General features: G+C 38.5%; 2 protein-coding genes across 5 annotated transcripts; one reads left to right on the top strand and one right to left on the bottom strand.

The window, feature by feature from the left end:
* Positions 1-897: 897 nt before the first annotated feature.
* On the top strand, positions 898-23,637 carry LOC131426435 (probable phosphorylase b kinase regulatory subunit alpha). 3 transcript variants are annotated; one of them, XM_058589166.1, is made up of 11 exons: positions 898-1,216; positions 1,283-1,458; positions 1,866-2,981; positions 3,042-3,365; positions 4,458-4,605; positions 13,591-13,755; positions 13,825-13,992; positions 14,052-14,255; positions 14,334-14,507; positions 21,942-22,114; positions 22,191-23,637. In XM_058589166.1, the coding sequence occupies exons 2-11, from the start codon at positions 1,330-1,332 to the stop codon at positions 23,235-23,237; spliced, it is 3,648 nt and encodes a 1,215-aa protein (XP_058445149.1). In that variant the 5' UTR covers positions 898-1,216; positions 1,283-1,329; the 3' UTR covers positions 23,238-23,637. The 3 variants fall into 3 exon arrangements, with proteins under 3 accessions (XP_058445149.1, XP_058445148.1, XP_058445147.1); XM_058589165.1 differs by having other exon boundaries at positions 900-1,216; positions 21,900-22,114; positions 22,191-23,636; XM_058589164.1 differs by lacking the exon at positions 4,458-4,605 and adding an exon at positions 3,515-3,662 and having other exon boundaries at positions 901-1,216; positions 21,900-22,114; positions 22,191-23,636.
* A 1,872-nt stretch (positions 23,638-25,509) lies between these two features.
* Positions 25,510-26,448, bottom strand: LOC131426436 (geminin-like). Of its 2 annotated transcripts, none has more exons than XM_058589168.1 (3): positions 26,246-26,448; positions 26,031-26,164; positions 25,510-25,972 (listed from the first exon to the last, which is right to left on the bottom strand). In XM_058589168.1, the coding sequence occupies exons 1-3, from the start codon at positions 26,303-26,305 to the stop codon at positions 25,552-25,554; spliced, it is 615 nt and encodes a 204-aa protein (XP_058445151.1). In that variant the 5' UTR covers positions 26,306-26,448; the 3' UTR covers positions 25,510-25,551. The 2 variants fall into 2 exon arrangements, with proteins under 2 accessions (XP_058445151.1, XP_058445152.1); XM_058589169.1 differs by having other exon boundaries at positions 26,249-26,447.
* Positions 26,449-26,813: the final 365 nt, after the last annotated feature.

Consider the following 26,813-nt stretch of genomic DNA (forward strand, 5'->3'; position numbering starts at 1 on the left):
CCGAAACGTATGATACAGATACCATCAAGACTTGAACCTTTTCTGGTATTCTGGAAATAACGAAGGAGGTACGTTAGCCACTAACATAGCAAGTGACGACATTTGCTGTTTGTTGAGACAATACTTGGACTTACCATAGCTAACCATAGAAACAGGAATATAGAATTTTCACTTTGTATTTTGAATTGGATGAATAAATACCCCTTTTTTTGATATACGAAGATTGCTTCAATTATAATGAAGTAAACAATACTATATGCGGAAACAGATACCCAATTTAAAGAAGCTATGTTTGGGTTTGCGTCTGATTCTAGTAAATGTTTTTCTAATAAAATATCTGTTCCTATGTTGTATCTGTATTATTTTCCATTTTGGGGAAACAGTTTCCAGGTATTTGCTTCTTCTGGGAGATGGCATTCTGCGGAATGGTACATTCTGTTGCATGTCTTTCTACTAATTAGTACCTTCGTGAATATGGTATTCTGGAGAACGGTACATTCTGGGGATAACGCTTCGTTGCTTCATTTTCTGGGAAATGGTTTTCGGGAGAAAGTCGTACAACCGTTTTTTTTTCAGGCTGTGCTTTTTCAATTCAATACATTAAATCTGGGTTAAGTTAATGTAAAAACGGAAATAAATTGTCTATTTTTGTGAATTTTCCATAAATGTGCATTTTTAATCTACCTCTTGTGTACCCCAGACTGAACGTAGCGAATCATTCCTATCCCTCACAAATAAAACGCACGTTTCCAAAATGTCGCTCGTGTGACGAATGGGAAAACGAAGGTAAACTACGAGCAAAACAAATGGCAAAAAAACACAAACTGCTCATTCATAAGAGTGTCATTTTTTCCTATCTCGTTAGCTTGCTTCTTTTTTTTTATTTGCTGTGTCACTAACGTGACAGGCTAAGGCCAGTGATGGCCCATCTTGCCTTAAGCTTGCTTCTTCTTCACTGTCAGCAGCAGATGATTGAATTGACATTCAAGTGACATTCTGCTGTCGCCTTTTTGCATTCACTGAGAATAAGTAACTTGGCGCTGTAGAATAGTTTTAAAACCGAATATTTTGCTAGGAAAAATGTTCTAAAAGCGATCGAAAACAGTTTCCTGTGCCGCGCAACGCATTACCGTAACCTACTAGCGTCGAATCCGTCCCGATCGGAGTTGGAATTTAGCCGAAAAGATCGTTTCTATTGTGAACAGTTTTTGCCTAGGTAGAAATTTCATCAACTTTTCATGTGTCGAGTGTAGTCATTCGCAGGTGATATGTTTTATTTTAGCTTTCGATTTGCAGTTTTATCATACGGGAGATAGAATCAGATTCAGGATGAGAAGCCGCAGTAATTCCGGGGTCCGGTTGGATTACTACCAGCGGATCGTGCATCGTTTGATTATGGCCCACCAGCAGCCAGTTACCGGACTGTTCCCGGCCAGCCCCACGAATCCGCATGCTTGGGTACGTATCGGGAACAAGGTTCAAACCTAGCTTAGAGGTAGTATTCGTTAAATGGCCGGTCTTGGTTTCCTAATTTTGTTCGTTACATCCGTGCAGCGCTGCCAAATGGGTAGTGGAGTTACGGGACAAACTGTAAGAGTTCCTAGATTTAAGTGGATATGAAACAAGTTGAAGCACCGTCATTCGCATTCAATTGGCACTGTTTTTTTTTTGTTGTTGTTGTCTGTTCGATACTTGAAAAAATGCTTGATTTGTTAGCACACCGAACTGCTAGCTACTGTTGGAAATGCTAGGGTGTAAAATTGGTGTAATGCACTTGGCAGCACTGCTTTCTTCGTAACTTTTCGACTGAAGGTCATATCAATTTAAAACATTTCCCCTTTTTATTGTTGTGTACATGCTTTTAGGTGCGAGACAACGTCTACTGCATATTGGCTGTCTGGGGTCTCTCGATGGCGTACAAGAAAATAGCCGATCAGGATGAGGATCGGGCAAAAGCGTACGAACTGGAGCAGTGCTGTGTGAAGTTGATGCGTGGGTTGCTGATGGCGATGATGAATCAGAAAGACAAGGTCGAAAGGTTCAAGATATCACAGAACCCGTTGGATTCGCTTCATGCCAAATACAACAGCAAAAATGGTCAAACCGTGGTCGGCGACGAAGAATGGGGTCATCTGCAGATCGATGCTATCTCGCTGTATCTGTTGATACTGGCCCAGATGACCGCATCCGGGTTGCAGATCGTGTTTTCACTGGACGAAGTGTCGTTTGTCCAGAATTTGGTATTTTACATTGAATCTGCCTACTGTATTCCGGACTATGGCATTTGGGAGCGTGGCGATAAATCGAACCATGGTCAAACAGAGCTGAATGCCAGCTCGATCGGGATGGCCAAGGCCGCACTGGAGGCCATGAACGAATTGGATTTGTTCGGAGCTCGTGGTGGTTCTGGCAGTGTGATTCACGTGCTGGCCGATGAGGCCCATAAGTGTCAAGCCGTGCTGCAGTCCATGCTTCCGAGAGAATCGAACAGCAAAGAGCTGGATGCTGGACTTCTGTCGGTGATCGGGTTTCCGGCTTTTGCCTGCGATGATCCTCAGCTGATTGAATCCACACAGGAAGCTATTGTTAGTCGGCTGCAGGGCCGGTACGGTTGCAAGAGATTTCTCCGGGATGGCTATAAAACTCCGAACGAGGATGTCACCCGGCTGTACTATGAACCCTGGGAGCTGCGGATGTTCGAGAAGATTGAAAGCGAATGGCCGTTGTTTTTCTGTTACCTAATTCTGAACAAGGCATTTCAAAATGAGAAGGAATGCGTAGTGGAATACTCACAGAAGCTAGAGGAAATTCTGGTTAAAACCGAGGAAGGCATGCGCCTAGTGCCGGAGTTGTACGCCGTTCCGCAGGAAGTCGTTGGAGCCGAATATCAAAATCCCGGATCCCAGGAGCGAATGGTCGTTGGCCGATGTCCGTTTCTTTGGGGACAGTCGTTGTATATTCTGGGCAAACTTCTTCAAGAGGTTGGTTGAGAATGTTTGTGCTGTCAAGAAAAAAAAAGTTGGTTTCCTGTTTACTTTTAGGGTTTTCTGGCAGTCGGAGAGTTGGATCCGTTGAATCGTCGTTTGGGAGCCCAGAAGAAGCCGGACGTGGTTGTGCAGGTCGTCATCCTTGCCGAAGACAACGACATCCGTGATAAACTTGCCGAACATGGCATTCACGTTCAAACGATTGGCGACGTTGCTCCGATTGAAGTTCAGCCGGCTCGTGTCCTCAGTCATCTCTACACCTATCTGGGACGCAACAAGAAACTCGGTCTGAGCGGTCGTAAATCCCGTGACGTCGGTATTCTCAGTACTAGTAAGCTGTACTCCCTGAAGGATCGCATCTTTGCCTTCACGCCTCAGGTAAGTGCCGATTCGTTGTCCGGTTCCAGGCTCCATTTTCCCGTGCAGGAGGCGGCGCTCTTTTGTTTCCAGCATCTAAAAAGTAGCCGAAACCGAAGCATTGAAAAAAAGAAAAACATTTGCTGACCGTATTTTTGTTGTACGACTAGTTCTCCGACGTGAACCGATTCTACATCGCCTCCGACAACGAACTGATGATCGATCTCCTGAAGGGAGAGATAAATTTTCTGAAATCTGCTTGGCAGAATCTGCTCGGTCGCCCGTTGCTGACGTTGGTGCTGAAGACCGTACATTTAGGTCGGTTTAGATTTTTCCCGCTTTGTTGCTCATAGCATACCAGCTGTGTATAAATGTAGATATTTCCCGTATTTCAGTGGCACCACGTCTTCCCCAAAAGATGTGTGGCGAAGATAAGCGAACGTCCTTAACCAATCCGCATTAAAAGAACTTCGCTTGTCTTCCTACATATGTTATTTTTTTTTGTTTTAGTAGCCCTCTCCTTTTCCAAACAATTGGTTTAATGTTTCATGTTGAGGTACACTCTGTACAAAGCGCCCTAAACGGGATGCATTCTAAGTTTCAAAATCCTTACCCTGCCTTCCATCACAAACACTGTGCTGCTTTTTAACTCGTTTTTTTTGCATCATTGGTGTAGTAGCTGTAGATGTTTTTTCCCCGACCCTAGCGTTAGGAATTACGGCAGCCGTCTTTCACCAATCAGCGCTCTTCGTTGTCTCAGCGACCAGACCAGACGTCGTTCACCGAAAAACCCTGTCGGACGACGACCCACTCGCGCCGTGTTCTTATCCTGAACAGCTTTAATTGGCATTCTCTTTCTATTTCTCTTCCTTTTTGTTTTTTTATTTTCATCTCGCTTTCGATCTATATTGGCTGCCTCTCAAATCAAAATTAAAACCATTTCACATCACGGCGCTATCTGGCGGGCTAATATCGTCGACTCCATTCGTACGAACATACACACACACTCGATCTCACACAAAAAAAAAACACGGTGGCGGTACCGTCGTTTCGCGCATTACCATCAAATGTGTGTGTGTGTGTGTGTGTATGCTGGCTGCTTCGTGTGCGTAGATATTCGATTATGACGAGTACTACACGTCACGCGATCCGGCGCTGCTGGTCAGCAATTTTATGGACGTTCTCGCGTTCCTCAGCATTAGCTGGCATCATCTGCTTGGTCGTCCGACGATCACACTGACCGCCACGCACTGGCTTATAGGTAACTACTCTATCTAAAAAACTAGTACTAATACTTACCAATCAGTATAAACTATTACTCGATTTAGTTAACTTTCGCTCCCTTTTTCTTTAATTGTCATTACCATCATTATCATCACCATCTCTCAATCATAAGCCGCAGGGATGTCAGTTGAAACCGCATCTCATTCCATCATCAATCAATCCATCAATCAATTAAACATACTTCGAGTTTGTTACTTTCTTCTTTCTTGTATTGTCGAACGGTTTTGCGCTATGGGTTGAGGATCGCATCGCTGTTTTTTAGTTGTGTCTTGGTGCAAACAGTTATTGATGTTATGTTATGGTATCCACACCAAATTTATGTGTCGTCATTTTTTGCTATATTGTATGTGCTTTTGCTTTAGCGGTTAAACATAGCGTTATCGTATTTGCTTATCGACTAGTTTGTCAAGTTCGTCCTTTTTCGCACGATATCAATGTGTTTCAATTATTAGTACCTGGTTGATTTCCGTCCGGGTAACCGCGTAATCGATAGGTTAAAATTTGTCATAAAAACAAATCAAATCGACTTTTGCCATTTTGGATACCGTCACTTGAGATGGCGTTGGATCTAGTAATCCGAGAAAAAGTGTGTTTATTTACCGTCACTGCTAACCTCACTTTATTTGATAATTGCAGCGTGTCATCTTCAGGAAGTAGCCCAAAACAGCTACCTAAGGATTACTATGAAGTCCAAGACCAAGATCGAGTATCTTGCAAAACGGGAAATTTGTCAAGACCACGTTAGCTTGGATGTCTGTTCTCTGTGCCTTTATAGCTATGGCTACCGAAAAACACATCGACGTAGTTTTTCAAGACAAACCTAGGTTGATCCATCTAGAGGTGTGAAGTCATTCTCATAATCTTTCATATAAAAAACTGCAAACCGAAAACCGGTGCCGAAATCACCTCGTTTGGCAGTAAACTAACAAAACCTACAAATTGGAACTGTTTCAATTCCAGTGTGAAACATTTTTACGTGTTTTGCATCGTCACTTTACATAACGGGTTGAAATTTTCAATGCTCATCGGCCAGTAATTCCGGAACCAGAAGTATGATCCAGAATAAATTCCATAGCTATCTATGGGCGGTCTAACGTTGAGTTTCACAACTAGAGGCGTACATGTGCGAAGATGATGATTGCAAGTTTATCTGTCAAAATGCAAAGGAAAACAAATGAAATTTTTCAGTTCCGATTTCAACATGTGAGAAAATGTTATTCTTATCATTTTGAAATGAATTCGTCGAAAATTTTCTTACATTTAAAAATGAACAGTTTTCGTAATTGGCATATTGTCGCAAAACTGAAATGTAGAGGCGCTGCTTGTTTAGAGATGACACTTTCAGCAAGAGCTGTCAAATCGGTAGGAAAATTTCTAATTACTCCACTTTTTCAACGATTTCTTATGAAAACGGACAAATTCATTTGAAAAATCTTAGTAAAAGTTGAAGAAAAAGGTTTTACTCTGAGGTGGTAATGTTGGTCTTAGTTCATTGTGCGAAATCGACCGGTTATTCAGAATAGAGCATTAAACTTGGGTTGATAGCATTTTTCAAATGCCTGGAAATAACAAATAAAGTATCCAAAATAAATAGTACTCGAGAAATCAACATTACACAGGTTTCTGTTTAATAAAATGTTGATCCGAAAAAACCTAACCTTACCCAATTTCACACATTTCTGAAGATTTTCCATGTTTAATCATAGTTTACACTAAAAAAAAGTAGTAGTAATCACTTTGAAATCGATTTTCTTCTACTCCGAGTGTACTTTTATTGCCGATATCTATTTGTACTATTGCATAAACGATAAAAATGTTGCATATCACGACTGCCGATATGAAAATTTGCGAAAGAATCCTCCTTTTCTTGGTTACATTTTTCATTGGCAGGTGTCGCTACCGTTAAATCAGCTTTGCGACAATGTGCCAATACATCCTAAAATTCTACAAAATAATTAAAATAATATGAGTTCCCCAGAGCAGCTTGTATAAAATTCAATTATCATCATAAGAAAGGTTCGAACAATAATACTTAGATGGCGGGTTAGGTAATTAGTTCAGCGTTAGATTGTTTGAAGAATCCATCCAACTCTTCTGCGATCGCTGCGCTGCTCGAGTGGCGAGCTTTGAAGTAAGCGATTTTACTTAAAGATTCGAAAAAAATGCCGCATTTGTCTTTTTTTCTTTTTATGAATAGAGTAGTAACATACAAAAACGTGTGTGAATTTGATAAAACGATCATTAATGATTCAGTAACTATTTTATGTAGAAATCGTAAGAGGAAATATCAAATTCGAAGAAGTGAAGGTATGGTCACTGATAACAGATATACAGGCTCACATATGAACTGTGTGTAAAATTTGCTCAATCAGCGTGGCGAACACTTGCAGATGTCACCACGATCGACACGAGGTGCCACCACTATTTTGGTGCCGCTTTCACATTAGCCACACTTTTGGGTGTAACGTTCACTTTACGCTAGATTTTTGTTTTGCTGTTGGTTAAAATGACAAGTTTATTTTTGTTTTATTTCGATCGAATTCTCGTTTGATAAGTGTTAAAATTGTTATAGTTGGAATTCTTCTATAACATGCAGGAGGATTTTGTTATCGTTCTGGAACGCAGTGCAACGTTTTGAAAGATCGCGGCGAACAGTCGGGTAGGTGGCAGTAGTGTTTCCAACGTACAGCAAATTTGAAATTTACACAGGATTTTGAAAAATTTTGTTCGAGCCTGTATATTTGTTATCTGTGGTTCAGCGTTAGATTGTCAATTGAAGAATCCAACCAACTCTTCTGCGATCGCTGCGCTGCTTGAGTGGCGAGCTTTGAACTAAGCGATGATAATAATTTTCAGATTTTGCTTGAAGATTCGAAAAAAATGCCGCATTTTTATTTTTTCTTCCTATGAATCGAGTAGTGTTTATACAAAAACGTGTGTAAATTTGATAAAAAAAATCGATCATTAACTTTTTTATGGAGAAATCGTAAGAGAAAATATCAAATTCGAAGAAGTGAGGTGTGGTACTGTTTTCATATCTGGGACATTCTTCGTTTTTATGGTTGGATTTTGAGAATAATTGATAAATTATGATCGAAAGGTGTATTACTAGTTTATTTATTCATGTTTTATAATCTAAATCAAATTCAAGTAACTTGAAAAATTCGTCCAAATTTTTTCTAAATACATGGGATATGTCAAAAGAATCACCATAACGCTATCTCGTGGTGATCTCACTGATTGGATTCTTCAATGGGATCAGAGGACTTTCCATTTGAATGTAATTTCGTTTTTCATTAGCGGCCCTTACACGATCATTAAAAGTGTCATTACTAAGTTCACCTGTTTTCATTGCTCGACTGCACGAATCGAGCAAAACAGTCCACGAGTATTTTCAATAAAAACGACACGATTTTGATTAACTCAGTTCAACCACCTGTGAGAAATCGAAATGAGTTCCATTCTTGTTTTTGCCAGCTTCTTCTGGTAGTTCTGGAAACGAAAATCCAGAATAATCGGAATCCGTTTGTTTAGCCTTCACCTAACAAGACCTGCAAGTTGGAACAGTTTAAAGCCTAGTTTCGAACAGTTTTTGTTGCAGAGTGAAACATACACTCGGATGGATTGAGTAATCCCGTTTTCGCTTGAGAAAATTAAAACTGGTTTTCATCAAACAAACACTTTTCACGACTCTATGTTGGGTTCGCACTTGTAAAGTGGGATGTGAGGAAACTCGATAAAAGAACCAGGTTCGAAACTGATTCGAATTCCAGTTCAATGACATTGAAACTACGTTCGAAACTGGCTTCAAACAAACGGGGTAGAAACTGGGTTAGATTTGGCATCAAGCGAAAACGACATACTAAACAATGAAAATTCGTTTGAATCAACAACCTGTGTTGCTAGGCGTTTCTAAGCAATACATTATGTATTCGTTGGTTAGTTGTAGATAGTCTACTTTGATTACAATCTTCTGTCGTCACCTGGACAGACACCTTCTAAGGCCATGGCGCGGGTGGTTTTAGGAAATTTGCGATTGAAAATTTGAAAAATTTGCCGAAACCAAAAACATTCAGACGTTTGAAAATCTTTTATCTATCAAAAATAGTTCTGAAAAACGAGTGTTTTTGTGATCTTACACAATTATTTGGTAAAATAATTCGATGATATGAAATTTTTTTTCAACAAAACCTTATGCAGGCTATAAGGATTGCAATCGGATACATTTTTGGAAAAGCTTTTCACGCTTTTCTTGGAAAATCAACGAATTTCATATAACCGATACCGTTGTATTTTGACGATTTTAAAGTACTAAACTATTTCCTAAATTTTCCACAGAATAAGATCAATTTTTCAATGAATTGAAGAAGATCCGCATCGTTGCAGAATAATTTGTATTTCATTTAGTACTTCCAAATCTTCAAAATACAACGAAATCGGTTATATGAAATTCGTTGATTTTCCATGAAAAGTGTGAAAAGCTTCTTCAGAATGTGTGTATGTAATCCTTAAAGCATAAAGTTTATTTGAAAAAAAAAATCATCATCGCATTATTTTTTTCAAATAATTGTGAAAGATCACAAAAACACTCATTTCTCAGAGCTATTTTTGATAAGACGACTCGGAAAATCCTCCGAATTTTCCAGCCATTTTCACCCTGCAGGTAGATAAAACATTATCAAAGGTCCATATGTTTTTGGTTTCGGCAAATTTTTCAAATTTTCAATCGAAATTTCCTAAAACCATCCGCGCGCATTGAATATAAGTTGAATATAAGCTTGAGAGGACCGGTTCACCCATCTGTGAGGAATCGAATCAAGTTCTATTTTGGTGTTTTGGCTTCTGATGAGGGGTACTTTTGGAACTGAAAATCGTGGTCCGGTATAGCGAAAGAGAGTTTTCCAGGTCATCAACTAAAATGAGTTGCAAACTAGTGGCGTTTTTCATTGAAAAACACTGGTGGCGTGGATTGCTCTGTTTTTGCACTTTCGAGCAGAAATGACAATTAAACACCATGCAAAATCAGAGCAATCCCTGCCACCAGTGTTTTTAATGAAAAACGGCATAGGTGAAATTGTTGTACAACTTCAAGGAATCTGTTACTTTTGGCATTATGTACAGTTTTAGTTTTATTTACTCAAATCGATGCGTAAGAGCATCTTTAGCAATATGGGTATCAAAGGTGGCTTTTATCGTATCAAATAACGTTCACTGGACACTCTTCAACGATTGAATCAGTGCCATCAAAGAGAGTTGGAAATCATCGCAACAACAAAACCCTGGCTCATTTAACATAGAATCGACACCAGTGCGAGAGCGAATTTCTCTCGATGACATTTCTGAGAATCAAAGGTTAGCACGCTGCTGTGGGGATCTTCTCTGAAGCAATAAACGGTCGCTTATTCTCGTTTCGCGATCCGATTCTATACAGGCAGTTGATAATTGCGATAGAATCATTTTACTATTGCCGCTTATTCTAACTATGTGCTTATAACCTTTGTATAATTTGTGTCTATGAAAATGTCTGTGAATTCTCCACACAATCGTTTTGAAATATTGCAACCTAGTATGAGAATCATCAAGTTGAATCATCGACTCGATTTTCTGCGATAATTGTCAACTTGCGATTCTCTCTTGGGAAATTCCACACAGCAACGATCATTATCAGACTAATTTTTTTTTAAGGGCCGTGAAATACTCAGAGTATGAAGTGGAGCGAAGGAATGTAGAAAAATTCTCTCGCGGTTCATGCATTGAGAGACTCGAGTTCTTGTAGCATCTTCTACCAGATTGAAAATGTTGTATACAATATAGATAGCAATGTAGCAGCTTCTGTTAAATTTTCGGCAATCACCAACACTGATGGGTATAATGATATAATGATAGCAATAATGATATAGAAAATCTTTTTAAAATTGGTAGAGTTGTGGATTTCCAAAATCTGACCAAAACACAGAAAAAAAAGATTCCTTATCACGCTCAAGGTTTCCTTGTAGGTTTTGAGCACTAGATAAACTGTTGCTTTCGGCACTGTAAACAGATTAGACAGTATCACCAAATACAAATTATAATACGGAATACTTCGACAAATTTTCAAGGACACATTTTGCATCGTGCGGTACACTGTCAGGGTGACAATGTACTTTAACGAGTTTTCTATAAAACTAGCAACACTGAAGGGTAAGAACAAATTCACCATGGTTACTGTTTATTGTAGTGAAATATAAACTTGAACTATGTTGTTGTGTATGAGATATGGTTATTCCATATCGGATTTTGTTTTTTGTCCTCCTTGGCTTTTCAGGATTTTTGCTTCTTGGCTTTTCGGAAATTCCTCAGTAGTATATATTAGAATGTCTCGGCACTGTTCACCGAATCGTTATGGTAGCCATCCGTTTTTCTCATTGCAAATTACTCCCGTCAGAGGAGTAGGAATTTTTCCAACATCTGCTAAATGCGGGGAACCTTTACGTCATAATACTAATAGAAAATAATTCAATTATTAAGTTTATCCATCGTGAAAGAAAAACTGCTGTGTCTGCCACCGTTCGGGCTATAATCAATTTGTCTGGGTCACGCATAGATGAGTGACTATTGGGAAAACGCATACACAGCTTGCATTTGTTTCTCTTTTAACTTTTATCGCTAATCGCTGTTTCCGTGGTACGTATACGAATCGTACCCATGTTCCACGCAAGGCCCGTTTATGAAATAAAGTCCCATCGCAATTCTTCATCCAAATATATCGCAATTCTTCATCCATCGATTAGCTGGTTTGTACCTTTGAATTTGTTGCAATACAGCAACGGAAAACATAAACAAACAAACTTGTCTTGCGCCGTAGCAACTAGCATAAAGCGTTGCCAGAAACGATCTCCTTCCACATTTTCAAACTATCGCAACGAAAGGGAGTAATTTGCTAGGCTTACTTGTTCAGGCTGTGAACCAAACATTGGCGGTTCGTTTGTATGGGACTTAGGGGTATTATTATTTGTATTTAGTATCACTTCGGAGATCTCGACGTTACAGGCAATTCTAAGGTGATTTTTTGAGATCAAAAATTTTCAAACTTTAAGGGCTGAGGCCAGTGTAAAAACATATATGTTGTCGCGATAAAAATGAAGTGAAAGTTATTTTTGTGAATGTAAGTCGATTTCTATGGCGGCGACATTGTTTTTTGCTCCAGTTGCCTGGTAACGTAACGAAACATGAGAGAGAAATAAAATCGGATCAAAAATCTTTTTTGTGGTGTTTAAAAAAAATTAGAGATAACCCCAAAAATTTTTATTCTTCGAAAAAAAAAACAATTTATCGTACTCATTTGCTTTAGCTTAACGTGGCCGGTTGTTTATGTTGTTAGTGGGAGAAGAAGAGATACCGAATTAAGGGGCGGCATACTCCCGTAGAGTTAGTAAAGGAATGTTAGGAAGGTGGGACCTACACAGTATTGATTTTAATTTTAAATATATCATTCGTTTGTGGCTGAAATCCTCAGACACCCTTTGCGTTTCCTAATTCTTCAGGTTCTAGCTAGAAAGACATTATACTGCTCTGGGATGCTTTGTTGATGTGACGTTTTTGGGTAGCTTCCAGCAACTCAGTCAGTTCAAGGAAGATGCATACTTCGAAGTGTCATTTATACAGGACATATTCTCAGCAATATTAAGACGAGATTGGTATGATGAAGCTGTAGACAAGAGTGAGAATCAGCGAGAGCATTAAATTTGAGCATTGATAGTTTTTAAGAAATTGTAGATGAGAGTCATATGACCCCAAAATATTGGCACAGTTAATTATGCATCTAAATTCGATTAACCGTGAGATATGCGCATTGTTTTGTTTAAGTGATTCTTAGGTTCAAAAATAATGTTTCAGTCTATGATTGTTTATTAGTGGACTCGGGGCTCTCGAATGGTTGGATAATTTTTTTCCATTGGGACGGGGGCTGATTAAAATTAAATTTTTCTGTATTGCTTTCGTCTTTCAACATGAATCGTTAAAAAATTTTAAAAAGTGTCGATGAAGCAATGAAATCACAGAAAAGTATCCGAAGAAGGATTATTTTTTAGGAGGTGTAACTAAATCTCGGTATGACATAAATAGTTTCATATTTAGTGTGATCATCATTGCACGAAACAAATCGAAGGCATTACGAATTTCTCATGCTCATTTTACCAATCTAGTCCAATGTTTTAGAACTCGATTGTGTCATTTGGTCTCATTAATTCCATCGAATCTCATGTTTTTGGGTCAATGGTTGAAACTGTACTGCGAATTCCAACAATGAAAAACGAAGACGACTTGGAGTAGCCTTCCTTTCCAACCTTATTTTCCCCTCTCGTAATAGTTACAGAAAAAAAACCGGACGAATAGTTTCCCCATGCCGAAATAATGGCGCTAGCGACGATGAGCGGTTGGTCAAAGATGTTTCTAACATGAAGTATGTGTAACTAACCGTAGTTGTCCCTTTCCAATGAACAGTAGAATTGTGAATAAAATTGGGATCTAATCTAATTCGGTGGTGGTTGTGAATTGTGGGCTACGGGTGTAACCTTCTGTAGTATTTTGGCATAACCGTGACGGTTGGTTCGCTTCCGATCATTCGTCATCAATGTCAAAAAAAATGTATCGAACCAACTGTCATATTTTGGCCTGATTGTGTGGATGTGATCGATATAAAAATTTAGGTTTTATGATTAAAATTTGTCACACTTTTGTAAAATGAGAGAACTGAGAAATCTGATCAAAATCTAACAAACACAATCCGGATGCTAACATGTAGCTTTAGCTTAGCGTAGAGTATAATAATATCCGTGAAATTTGTGATTAATAATTTGTGTTATTGTTTTTTAATTGGCACTACTCGTATCATGTTGTCTGCTTTCACTTTACTAAAAAAATTTAGCCTAATCAAATGATTCATGCTAAATCAACTAATTGAACTTGTCACCCTGCTTCCCAGATAATAATAAAGTCCCATTAGCGATGATGCAAACAATGAAGAAGTTGAAATCCGGATACATCAACGGTACCCGAGTCATTCTGGGCAACCTAGGAGATTTTATCAATACATCGGCCATCACCGATCTGAGCTTCCTCGGCAGCCAAGAGGATGGCTATCCGGATAGTAGGTTTCGAACAGTTGGTCATTGCCTCTTAACTTTCCTGGTTATTTTCATATTTCTAAAAATTTCAGAACTCAACCCATCAGTCCAGTCCTATTTGGATGAACATCTGCTTCGTTCGTTTAGCCATCGTGCATCAACCACTTCGATCCGATCGTCCGGACTGCGACCGAGAAATTTACGACGCCGAATGTCCGTGAAGGGTGCTATCAAAAAGACACGATCCATTAATGTTGATTGTAAGTTCGGTTTTTGCTTGAGCATCAATATTTTTTTGTATTTAATTTCACTTTCACAGCGGAAACACTTGGCATGGAGGGCAGCGTAACCGAGCGACGTCTGTCACATTCGATCACACCCCAGTGGCTGGAACCGAACCAAGACGGCAATGTTTCGGCGTCCCGGGATCCATCGCCGAATCAGCCTACCCGTTTCGGCGAACAGCGGGTTTCGATTGATGACACCAAGAAGTTACTCATTCAGACATCGGCCACCACTGCCAGTAAGACGATCGGAAACCAAAGCAGGCTTTGTGTACCCCGCAAACTAGACTGACATTTTGTTTTATTTTCTATCGTAGCCCCTAAAATTCAACTTCAACCATTGCCGAGGCATCGCCCAGCGACGGAAACTAATTTCGAGAATACCGAGGTTGAGGAACTGATCGCGATGCTGCGGGAAACCGAGAGTCTGGAAGAGCAGGGCGATATTCTGCAGCATCTGGTGGATACACAGGGATTGGACTTCAACACAGGTGACATGATGAAACTGAAAATGGCATCGTTGTTTAAAAGTGTGGCAAAATCGTTTCGCAAGAAAGTTAGTGATGTCGTAGAAGGAAGGAACAAATTGTGTAAATTGTTCTTTTCTTCTTGGTTCTACGGTTATGGATGGATGTTAATTAAAATTAAATGTTGTAGCAGTTATATCTCAACGCTCTAGGATTTGATCGAAGCAACGACAAATGACTCGAACATAACTGCATTAATAATTGTCTTTATCCATAGTTCACACAAATGGATGAAGGCAAGGAACTTAGGAAGAATTCTGTAGTGGTGTCTCTACGCAATATCGCAATGGAACAGTACTTCTGCTACTTACCTTCATTTTTTCACGAATTCAGTTTCAAAATTTAGCTCCAGAATCTATGTTCCGAATTCAGTTCCAGCATGCTCTGAATCCTGGAAATGAATTCTGAAACTGAATTTCGGAATTCAGTCCTTCGTACAAGTACCATGTACGCGAGACATTTAAAACACTTTTATCTATCTGCATGGGCGAAAAATGGAAAAATTCGGAGGATTTTCCGAATTTTATCAAAAATAGCTCTAAAAAATATGTATTTTTCTGATCTTTCTCAATTATCTCAGAAAGTAATGCGATGGCAAGATATACATATAAAATAAAGCTTATTTGGGCTACAAGGATTACAATCAGGCACATTTTTGGGAAAGCTTTCCCCGGTTTTCATGAAAATTCATATAGCCGATTTCTACATTAATACTTTTATTCCTGATTTGCGTGCGAGCGTTACTCGTCATTGAATGTGTTAGTGACGACACAATTTTTTTTTGCGCTCGTTTGGTACAAAGTTTACATTGCAAAACTAATTATTTTCACGTGTGGTATCAATTTTTTAACAGTTGAATACTTCTTATTGCATTTTTGTGAGCTTTCATAACCCTTAAAAGGGACGATTTTAGGAATTATCTCCGTCGTTGTTCACTTTTCGGTGGATTTTGCTCCAAGGCAAACGACTAGCAACTGAATGCTGATGCAATTGCCTTTTTTTTTAAGCGAAACTCACACTGCAAACAGAGCACAAAGAAAATCTGGTTGTATTTTTTTCCACATCAGATCAAGCACTGCGTGAACTGCGAACGGCTCTGGGGAAGTAAGGGTAAACCCGCCAACCTAAGTGTTTCACTAAATAACCGTTTTCCAATTAAAATTATTCCAATCTTTCGGATTTTCAATACATAAAAACACATTAAACTCACTGTAAGTTTCCAAAAGTCAAGTAAAATTTAAAAGAAAGCGTGCATCGCCACTGAAGAAGGGATGTTATATTTTGAGCAAAAGTTTAAGCATATAGCATTACAGTAATAATAGATTCCCATGTCAAACCATTTGGAATATTTGCCTACCCTGTTTTTCTAATCTAAAGCTACAATAATGGGGAGTTAAGGCCATCGTCCAAGTACCATGCGTGCAGGTAGTTTTAGGAAATTTTTGATGGAAAATTTGAAAAATTCGGAAGATTTTCAGAGTGTTATCAAAAATAGCTCTGAAAAATGAGTGTTTTTGTGATCTTTCACAATTATTTGGAAAAATAATGGGATGATATGACATTTTTTTTTTGAATAAATCTTTCTCTAGCTGCAAGAATTACATTCAAACACATTTCTGGAACAGCTTTCCACGATTTTCATGTAAAATCAATGAGTTTTATATAACCGATTTCGTTATATTTTGACGATTTGGAATATTTCGCAACGATGCTAATTCAATTTATAAACGGAATAACGTTCGTTTTGTGAGGTTCCTGAGTTTTCCACAGAATAAAATAAATTTTGCGATGAACTTAAGAAAGTTTCAGTTTGAATGTGTGTAATAATATTGTGGAAGATCACAAAAACACTAATTTTTCAGAGCTGTTATTGATAACACTCGGAAAATCCTCCGAATTTTTCAGCCATTTTTGATCTGCAGAAAGAGAAAGTTTTTCAAAGGTCTGTATGTTTTTGGTTTTGACTAATTTTTCAAAATTTTCATCGAATATTTCTAAAACCACCCGCGCCCATGGTACTTGGACGATGACCTTAAAACAAAATGTGTAACATCAGGAAAATTTTTGATAAAATTATCAGGAGCCTTCAGTTTTTTCCTTTGCTATTGATTAGGGAGTGTATCGAAAATAAGCTATCCACAAATTTTTCTTTCAAATTATGATAGAAAACGATATTTTATTCAAACTAAAAATTGATCCTTTATTGTACGAGGTTAAACTTGAGCATAATGAAAAACCGGATGAAATTGAAGTTATTCCTTCACGAATTTTCGAACTTTTGATCGAACGCTCTTCATCAAGTTCCGGACAAATGTTGCATCGCATTTTTTTGACGCTTGAGCCCAAATTTTTTTGAACTCCTGCAATTTCCCAGCTGCCTTACCAGTCTTCTTGAAGACCCCCTCTTCACGATTGCCCAGTAACGTTCGATGGATCGAAGCTGAGGCCAATTTGGTGGATTGATATTTTTCTCAACGAAATGTATACCCTTTTCCGCAAGCCAATTGAGAGTGGTTTTGGCATAGTGGGCCGACGCTAAATCCGGCCAAAAACAGTGGAGGTGTACTATGCTTCTTATATGAAGGCAGCAATCTCTTCTGGAGACACTTAGATCGACAGATTTCTGCATTTATAGTTCCGGTAGTGTAAAAAAATGGTTGACTTCAAACCACAGGAACATATTGCTTGCCATACCAGTACCTTTCGACCGAATTTCTCCACTTGAATCGACCTGTCCGCATCGCTCGCTTACATCCTCCTCAACGACGACAGTAAAATATTCTGGACCTGGAAGGGTTTTTGAGTCCTCCTTTACATAAGTCTCATCGTCCATCAAAACGCAAGCATCCGGACCCTGCAAAAGACGCGAATACAATTTCCGGGCCCTTGTTGCATCTTGCTTCTTCTGTTTTACACTTTGTTCCGAGATTTTATGCTTCTTGTAGGTATTTAGGTGATTTCGCCTCTTGATACACTGGACCATTCCGACACTCGTTCCTGCTGTTTTGGCAAAATCACGTATTGACATTGATTTGTTCTTCATGATTAGAGATACAACTTTCTGGTCCAGTTTCGGGTTGGAAGAACCGGGTTTTCTGCCTCTTCCTGGTAGCTCATCCTAAGAATAATGTTCCCCAAACTTATTAATTATGTTTTTAACACTGGCATGATGAATTTCAAACCGCTTCGCCAATTTTCGCATAATAATACCCTTCTCACTTAGCCATGTGTCCAGGAGTTTAATTTACACTTCCTTTTCAATACGCGACATTCTGAAAACGCAGAATTTCAATCGCACAAACAAATAAACAAATGAAAGCTGACAGCCAAACGCACAGCATGCTGTGATCTGAGCATAAAAAACCATCACAAATACATGCGTACAACACAAATGTATGTGGATAGCTAATTTTCGATACACTCCTTACCTTAGTTGCATCATAATTTGTTTCAGTAATATCATCTTGAGACAATACTTGTGTTATGTTCATATATGTTTGAGATATTGGTTTCAATTAGACTCACCAATATGAAAAAGTTGTCGTCTAATAATTCTAAATTAGATTTTATTGGATGAAAATTATTTTTTTTTACCTGATAGAACTTTGTTAATAATTGGATTTATGATTCCCATCACAAGCAGAGCATGAGAATTCATCTGATGGTTTTTGTTCATTTAAAAGACGTGTTTGCAAACGAATCACCACAATTTAAACAGAGTATATCCACAGATATACAGGCTCACATATGAACTATGTGTGTAAAATTTACTCAATCAGCGTGGCGAACACTTGCAGATGTCGCCACGATCGACACGAGACGAGGTGCCACCACTATTTGGGTGCCGCTTTCACATGAGCCACAATTTTGAGTGTGGCATTCACTTTACGCTAGATTTTTGTTTTGCTGTTGGTTAAAATGACAAGTTTATTTTTGTTTTATTCCGATTGAGTTCTCGTGTGATTTATGCAACATGGAAATAGAATTGTCTTTAACACTTAAGCAAATCGCGTGTTAAGTGTTAAAATTGTTGTAATTGGAAGATTTCTAGAACAGGTAGGAGAATTTTGTTATCGTTCCGGAACGTAGTGGAATGTTTTGACAGATCGCGACGAATAGTCCAGTAGGTGGCAGTAGTGTTTCCAACGTACAGCAAATTTGAAATTTGCACAGGATTTTGAAAAATTTTGTTCGAGCCTGTATATCTGTTATCTGTGGTATATCCTTATGATAATTTGTTGTACCTTGACTGAATCCTTGACAATGGCGATATTGCGTTTGGTCCGCATTGCCATTACGTCGTTTATAATTTTCCCATCGAACTGCAATTTTCACTTTCACTTCCAAAAGGAACGAAGCGAGCCCGGTGATGCGAAATGCTTCGAAATTGACCTCAAATCTTCTCCAATTGATAGTTTCTATCAGTAGACGGTCAAACAAACCGATTTCGGTTATTCTTTCAAGAATCGAAGAACATTATTTTGAAGAATATCACAGTATAAGTATTCCTCATAAGTGTTTGAAGCTTGAATTTAAGGAATATTTAAAAAATGCGACACAGATCTATTCTAAAAACCGGAAAGTTTTATCACGAAAACCCGGAAAAACCAATCATCAATCGACTTGCCACCCTGTATCTGCTAAGCACTTCACGTATGTCTACTGCTCGCTTGTACGTTCAACGCTCGAATACTGTTCGGCGGTCTAGAACCCTCACTTTCAAAAAGCTCTTCGCCAAGTCAATATCAAAGTTCGTTCTAGAGCTATTCGCAAGGCAACAACAGCCTCCTCAGAATGCCTTTACGTCGTCCGGCAAAATGCCATAGAAACAATACAAGTCAGAAGGAAGCAAACATACACTCAGAAAAATATTATGGTAACAGTTACTATATAGAGGGCCAACCTGACCATGCGAGTATAGTGGTTTTCAGCCGACTATTAAATCAGATGATTTCAACAATAGTCAAGTTCATGTTTACTATAAATGATATCGGCTCTAGAATAGTAATATTGAACAGTATATTGTATGAATAACTAATACGATTGAGATGGTTAGGCTAACCATGACCGAATCTTTATTTACATTGTAGTTTTCGCTATAACCAGAGCCATGGTATTTTTGACATTTCACTTCTAGTTATTTCGAAACTAAAGGCAGTGGTTGATTCAACAATGCTGAAGATCAGCAAAACATGAGCTAATGTTAAAAAGTTTTATGAATTTGAATTCTAGAACAAGAACAACAAAATAGTTTCATTGAATTCTGTTTTATTTTTGCATCAAATCAAATAATGATGTGCCTGGTGAAATATTGATTATCAACGTAGACATGGAGCAGCATTGCTTGGTTGCAACTGTTGATCCCAGGCTCTGTTCGGTGAAGTTTTTCCTGAAGCAGGAATGGGCAGCATGGAAGAAATTAATAGCCAAGTCCAGATGCAAACCTCAATACCCACCTGACATATATTGTTATTTTTTTCGTCGGATTCGAGCGATTTGAATCCGGGAATCGGCTGATGTTCGTCGTTTTCATCAATCGCTTGATATTGTTTCTACAGCGACCGATAACGAATAATAAAAATTATACAGGACGTCGATTTCACTAGAAAACAGCCGTTACCGGCAAAATTGTTGAAAAATTTAATTTCAACGACGGAAACTAGTAAGGCTACAAAATTTACTCACCTGCAAGACCTTCCAAATTGCACAATATAAGTCACAATATACATTTTTTTTTCAAATCAATCACTGATGTGTTACGAAATTGTCTGCTGTATTGTAACTTTATGTGACAATAACAAAGTACACCCGTTTATTGACAATTTGTATAGTCAGCACAAATGAAAAACATAGTCGGTTAAAAAACACTATACGATAATGTGCTTACTATATAAATTCTGTTGATATGGACTACATGAATAGTGTTTTCAAACTTCATAATTTCTTTTAAACCATGTATCTATTTATGGTAACATTAATATACTGTAGACATATTTACATGGTAGCAATAACTATTTAGCTCCTCATATATATCAAGGCTTGAGAGCAATTTCACCTTACTAGAAATTGTGATTTTAATTATTTGTTCTTATATTTGAGATGACTACCATTGTCAGGATGACCATGCCAGAAAAGTCATAAATACAAATAGTTTAGTCAAGTCGTAGTCTTTGTTGTCTAGTAATTTATACAATACAGATGGTGAATAGTCATATATCATGATTGTTGCTACATTTGTCGCTTCCATTGATTCTAATGCTGCTTGGGATGAGAATAACAAACCAAATAAATTCTAAGGAATTTTTACTTTCTTGTTTTAAGAATCACTTAATATGCAGCAAAATTGCTCAATATCGTTCATACTGTAACTTTTTTTTCGAACATAAACAAACATTGCCATAGTTACGACGCATGTAACGATCAGACGCTTGTTGTTTTGCTTCAAATGACGATTGAGCTGAAACTGACAGTGAGCCGACTGGGTATTGCGTCTAGTTAAAGAAACCACTTCAACCTTCTACCATTTTTTTTCATTTCCGTGAACGATGGATAAAGATAATTAATAATAATTTAGGTTTCTTACCTGTTTATTGCATCGAGGTTCCGTACTTGAATTGGCATATTGTAGTAGGTTTCCATCAAAAACCTTATTCTTTGCAGTTGAAACTTAGTTCACACCCGTAAGTATCAGTGATGTATTTCTCAGAAAACGATTTTGCCATTGCTAACGGTAAAAGATCCGCTTGATCAGTGTTTCGTAATATGGTGTTTGCAATCATTTAGCTTGTGAGAAAATTTTGGCAATGATCTTGTATGATTGGTTTTGTTTGTATTAAATCAAATAATGGTTCCTTCCTCAATCGTTCGAGACACATGAATATCTTCCGAAGACATCAGTCAACAATTATTGATGTGTCGAAATCGAGTAAGGAAAAGAGCTTCGTGCGATCAAAATTTTGGCCTGTAAAGGTTCGTGGCGGATTATTTGCCGAGTTGTTTAAAAGTACTATCTATTATTGCATTCTCATTAACATGGTTTTTCGTTTCGAACACATTTACTCAAACACACACAATCACATACACAAATACACAACAAAAAATCAACACTCGCACACCTGTGAATGTTTTTCTTTTTGACTGTGCTGCCATCTGTACTCAACGAATCATCCGAATCAAACTCGTGCATCTGTACTATTTTCTACATTCACACATAAACAACGTTCCACACACACACTCACAACAAACAACCAACATGCTTTTGTGCACTTTGTCACGGCAACATGCTTGCGCTGCTGTGGCGCTGATGATGAAACTGTGCCTCGCATGGTATTTGGTTTGCCGAAACTACTCACGCAGAAGTCGTAGGCGGCGGTGCTAATGATGATTCCCAATCTCAAGGCATGCTGGAGGAGGGTCGCGTCGTCACCGTGCGTGGTCTTCTCAAGGGTCTGTACGAGAAGGCTTGCCAGCAGAAGATGTGGGGACTGGTGCGTCACACGGCCGGTATGCTGGGAAAACGCGTCGAGGATTTGGCGAAGGCCGTCACGGATTTGCTGGTCCGTCAGAAGCAGGTCGGTTTCGAGACGTTCGAAAAAAGAAACTTGCTATATTAAAAATTGAAAAAAAAAAAACATGATTTCGTTACAGGTGACAGTAGGAATGCCACCGAACAGTGAGTATACCATTACTGCACCGTTGCCGGAGGCCGAACTTCGTACCCTGATCCATGAGGCGTATGGCGATGATGAAAGTACTGCTATGTTAACCCAGGAACTGTTGGTTTATCTGGCCATGTTTATTCGCACGGAACCGCAGTTGTTCCACGAAATGCTGCGGCTTCGTGTCGGTCTCATTATTCAAGTTATGGCTAAAGAATTGTCCCGTACACTGAACTGTGACGGAGAGCAGGCTTCGGAACATTTGCTGAATCTGTCCCCGTTCGAGATGAAGAATTTGCTGCATCACATTCTCAGTGGTAAGGAGTTTGCAGTGAACAGTGTTGCCAGAGGAAATATTTCGATCGTCAGCTGCAAATCGAGTCGTGTCAGTAAGAAAAGTCAAATTGGTCTGGGTAAGGAGGCAGAGGAAGTTGAAGTTTCTGCGATCGATGATCGGCAGGGTCAGTGGTTGAGACGTCGCCGATTGGATGGTGCATTGAATCGAGTGCCTAGAGATTTTTATCCGAGGGTTTGGACAGTACTGGAACGCTGTCAGGGACTGGCTATTGAGGGTCGAATCTTACCGCAAAGTTTAACCCAAGAAATGACACCGAACGAGCTTAAATTCGCACTGGAAGTGGAAACGGCCCTTAACAGTATTCCCCAGCCGGAATATCGTCAGCTAGTGGTGGAAGCCTTGATGGTTCTTACTCTCGTTACCGAACACAACATCGTTCCTTCGTTGGGTGATATAATCTACGTGGAACATCTGGTTCACAAGGCCAATCAACTGTTCCTCGAGGATCAACGTCAGGTTAATGGAGATGCCATGCTTTGCTGTGCAAAGAATAAGGACATTCGTGAGACCACCACTTCCGGAATGCTACTCTGCGGAGGGGCCGCATACATTTGCCAACATCTGTACGATAGTGCTCCGAGTGGAACCTATGGTACCATGGCATACATTGCACGGGCTGTCGCTTCGGAACTCGAGTCTCTACCCAAACATGGCGACATGGATTGCACAATCTCCTAAGCACTGAAGGCTCTTCTATCGGTATAAGTTAAGACATAAGTATACACACACACACACGTGCTTAAAACCACATGAAATTTTGCGAACGTTTTTTGCTTATTATGTTCTAGTTCTAGGCATAGGAAATCAATGGATAGGACTCATGACAAGAGAAAAAAAGAGAACGTCTTTATGGCATTAAAAAAACTTTGTTAGTTCCTTGTGTTGGTGTTTATGACGGTTGAAATTTATTTAATTTTTCTGCCTAAGCAACAGTCTAACAGTTTATTGTAGACCAGTTTTCAACCTCCAGATAAAAAGCCTGGAATAGCATGAATAGTAACAAGAGTAATAAATTAGATACCATAACTATTATTGTATTAGCATGCAAGCAATCATACATATAACTAGTTATATAAAATACAATTCTAATTTAAACAAAAAAAAAACATTGATATATCATTGGTTTGATTAAACTGTAGAAAGCCTTGAAGTTTTCCCAATTCAACAACATGCTTTTGACCCTTGAAGCAAAATTGTGGAAATTGTTTCAAAATCGACCACCAGTTCCAGTCGCTCTTTACCATTTTTCCATTTATTTATTTGTCCCTAAGATTTCTATACATGTTCCGGTAACCGATAAATAACGTATCGATTTTTCAACTTACAGATAACCTCGTAGTAACGGGAATTGATAATAAGGAGTAAACTATTGAGACCAAAATAATAGCTTAGAGAGCATAAAATTTGAATCAAAAATGATTGCATCGAACGGAAAATTTATCTTAATTCAATGGCTATTTTTTACGGCACCGTAAAACAGCATTTAAAAGTATATTCGTACATATGATATGTTCATCACATACGGACAATATTTAAGAAAAAGACAGGCTTTACGCAAAAGTAATTTATTTAAGTAAAATTCGGTAATGTCTCATCATCCATCTTTTTGCAATTGATTTTCAGAAAAAAGTTGCGCTTCGATTACGATTGCAATTTATTTTCTATTGAATACCTCCTTTAGCTGGGTCGGGGATTTACCAGCTTTCGATTTCCTCAAGTAGATAGATACTGCGATAACTGTTTAGCAAATATTTCTCTGAAAAGGTTCTTGTCTCGGATTGACGGCCCAACACGCAGGTGGGTCGATTCACGGCAGTCCTTTGCATTTCAGTTTTCATTAATCAAGCATCGATTTGTGACATAGTGTTGTTTATCTCAATACAAAAATAAGTTTAATGGATTAACCGAGTTGTGCAATCGTATCGTGTTCTCAAAGGATTTCGAGATGAACAACAGTTTCCCTATCCAGAATGAGAATGCAGCCAAAAACGGATATAATACTGTTGTGCGTGATGGCAGCACAACGGAACACGACGCAGTCAATCAGCGCTTCCTAGAACGGGTTGCCCCACCGGAACAAGCCCACTGCCTATCGTGCGGAACTGGTTTTGCCAAAGAAACAATTGCCGACGTTATCAAGCACTACTCGGTTCAGGCCCATGCTCAATTCTACAGCACTTGCCTATACTGCAAAGGGAAAATATACCGTTATCGAGATGGGAAAGGAGAACAATACTATCATGACTGTTACAGGTCTACTAAGCAGCTGGATCAGTGAGTCGTGACAATTCTTCGCCATGCGTTACGGTACGATGATCAACCGACTGTTATCGGGATTTATATATTATGTTTTCAGTTGAACTTTCATCACCCAATGAAGCTCACATTCCAAAGAATAGCATTTATTATTCTAGATCTGATAAATGGTGCACATATATTATCGTATTGTTTATTATATAAATACGATTGCATAATAGGATAAGTAAGAATTGCTCGTTTCTGCCTGCAAAGACTGAAATGTGCGTGAAATACGTCGATTTCTGTATTTATGCTATTTCGTACATTTTATATTTCGAAAGTTAAATAATAAATATTTCGTTTTATTATAAACATTTGATTTTTTATTCACACGTATATCGGTACGAAGGTAAGTAAATTTCTTATTCGAAATAGTAATTTTATGTATTCAGTAAACTATTTCTTGTTAAACTGCAGTACATGACAGATTTTGAAAACGTAGCATTATTTCAGTTTCAATTAAGAAACCTACAAAGCAAGTCTCCTATATTTGCAAGAAAAAAACAATAGATTTGCTCAAACTTCATTAAGAATACATTTGTGTTCCCTGAATTCAATTTTAACCATTGTATGTGCCACAGTTATGAAGTTGTTCACTGATAACATGAAATCACTTTCTTAAAATTAATCACAAAATAATGGCAGAAACCCATCAGTAAACAATTAGACTATATTAGATTTGTCAAATAATATATTAAAGATTATCTTCCTCTTCGCTAGTAACTTCCGGAACGACGCCGCTATCGTCCACCTGATTGGGATCAGCTTTACTGCCTTCCTGCTTTTCCGCTTCACCTTCCTGCAGCATTTCCGTTAGAACTTCGACCAGATTGCGAGCTTCCTCCAGCATTTCTCGGGACAGGTTCAGTTCTTCCTCGAGGGAGCTTATTTTTTCGTGAAGCTCTAAATTCTCCGCCAGTGATTCTTCCAAAGCTTGACGACGTCTCTCGGCAAGTATTTGCCAGTATGCTTCGCTAGGCCCTTCGAGCGAGGTGAGATCTTCCTCGGTGACTTTGGGTTTTCCTCCGGTTACTTTCTTGTCCGGAGACGTCTGACAGGACTGCGAGTTAACCAGTTTCTTCCGTTTCTGCTCGATCACATCCAAAGGATCGACACTGAAATTATTTTAAAAAAAAAGCCAGTAACGCTAACAAGTATCGGAATGTCACTTACAGTAATGTCTTCTTGATTAGTTCTTTCTTAACCAGGAACGCTTGCAGTTTCGAAGATTTGCCTACATTTTCTTTGTTCATCGTTGAAACATTCTGGACCTCTTTGAGTAATTTCCGAGAGATTTTCTGATGCTCCTGTGAATTGAATAATGGATCCCAAGCAATTAGCGATCTCCTAACCTAATAAAACGGTTTATTTTCTACGACTTTACTCACTACCTCCTGTTCCGCAGGTGATTCCACAGGAATTAATATGCTGCCACTCTCACTAGACATTTTTATAAGCAGCAATAGTCAATAATTATATTTATTAATCAATTATTCTGTTGAAAATAGCGTCCTGTTCCACATCCAAAACTTTGCGCCTAAAAACACAAATTTCTTAAAACATTCCTCTTTACCGAATAACGAAGCGTTATTGCAACAGGGTTGTACGCTATAACACAATGTACTAAACTCGCCTAAAAAGATGTTTCTTTACACATTCAAATAAATAGACTCAATATTAAGCTCCATTGGCAATCTTAGTACATGCCCCCTTGTAATATGTTCAAGTTAGCGCTGATATCACTTGATATACCGCAGTACTATGAATACATATAGTATTTTCGCATTAGCGCTGATATCGAATGATATGCAGATACCCGATGATATCATGTGGCAAATCACTTAAAATAATAAAAAATATTAAAAATAATATTGTAGAAAATAAATAAAATATTGTAGAAAATCACTTGAATTCACATACAATACAACAATACGATTTGCTGTTACAAATCCTTCC

Source organism: Malaya genurostris, chromosome 1, assembly GCF_030247185.1.
Source record: "Malaya genurostris strain Urasoe2022 chromosome 1, Malgen_1.1, whole genome shotgun sequence".
Lineage (NCBI taxonomy): Eukaryota > Metazoa > Arthropoda > Insecta > Diptera > Culicidae > Malaya > Malaya genurostris.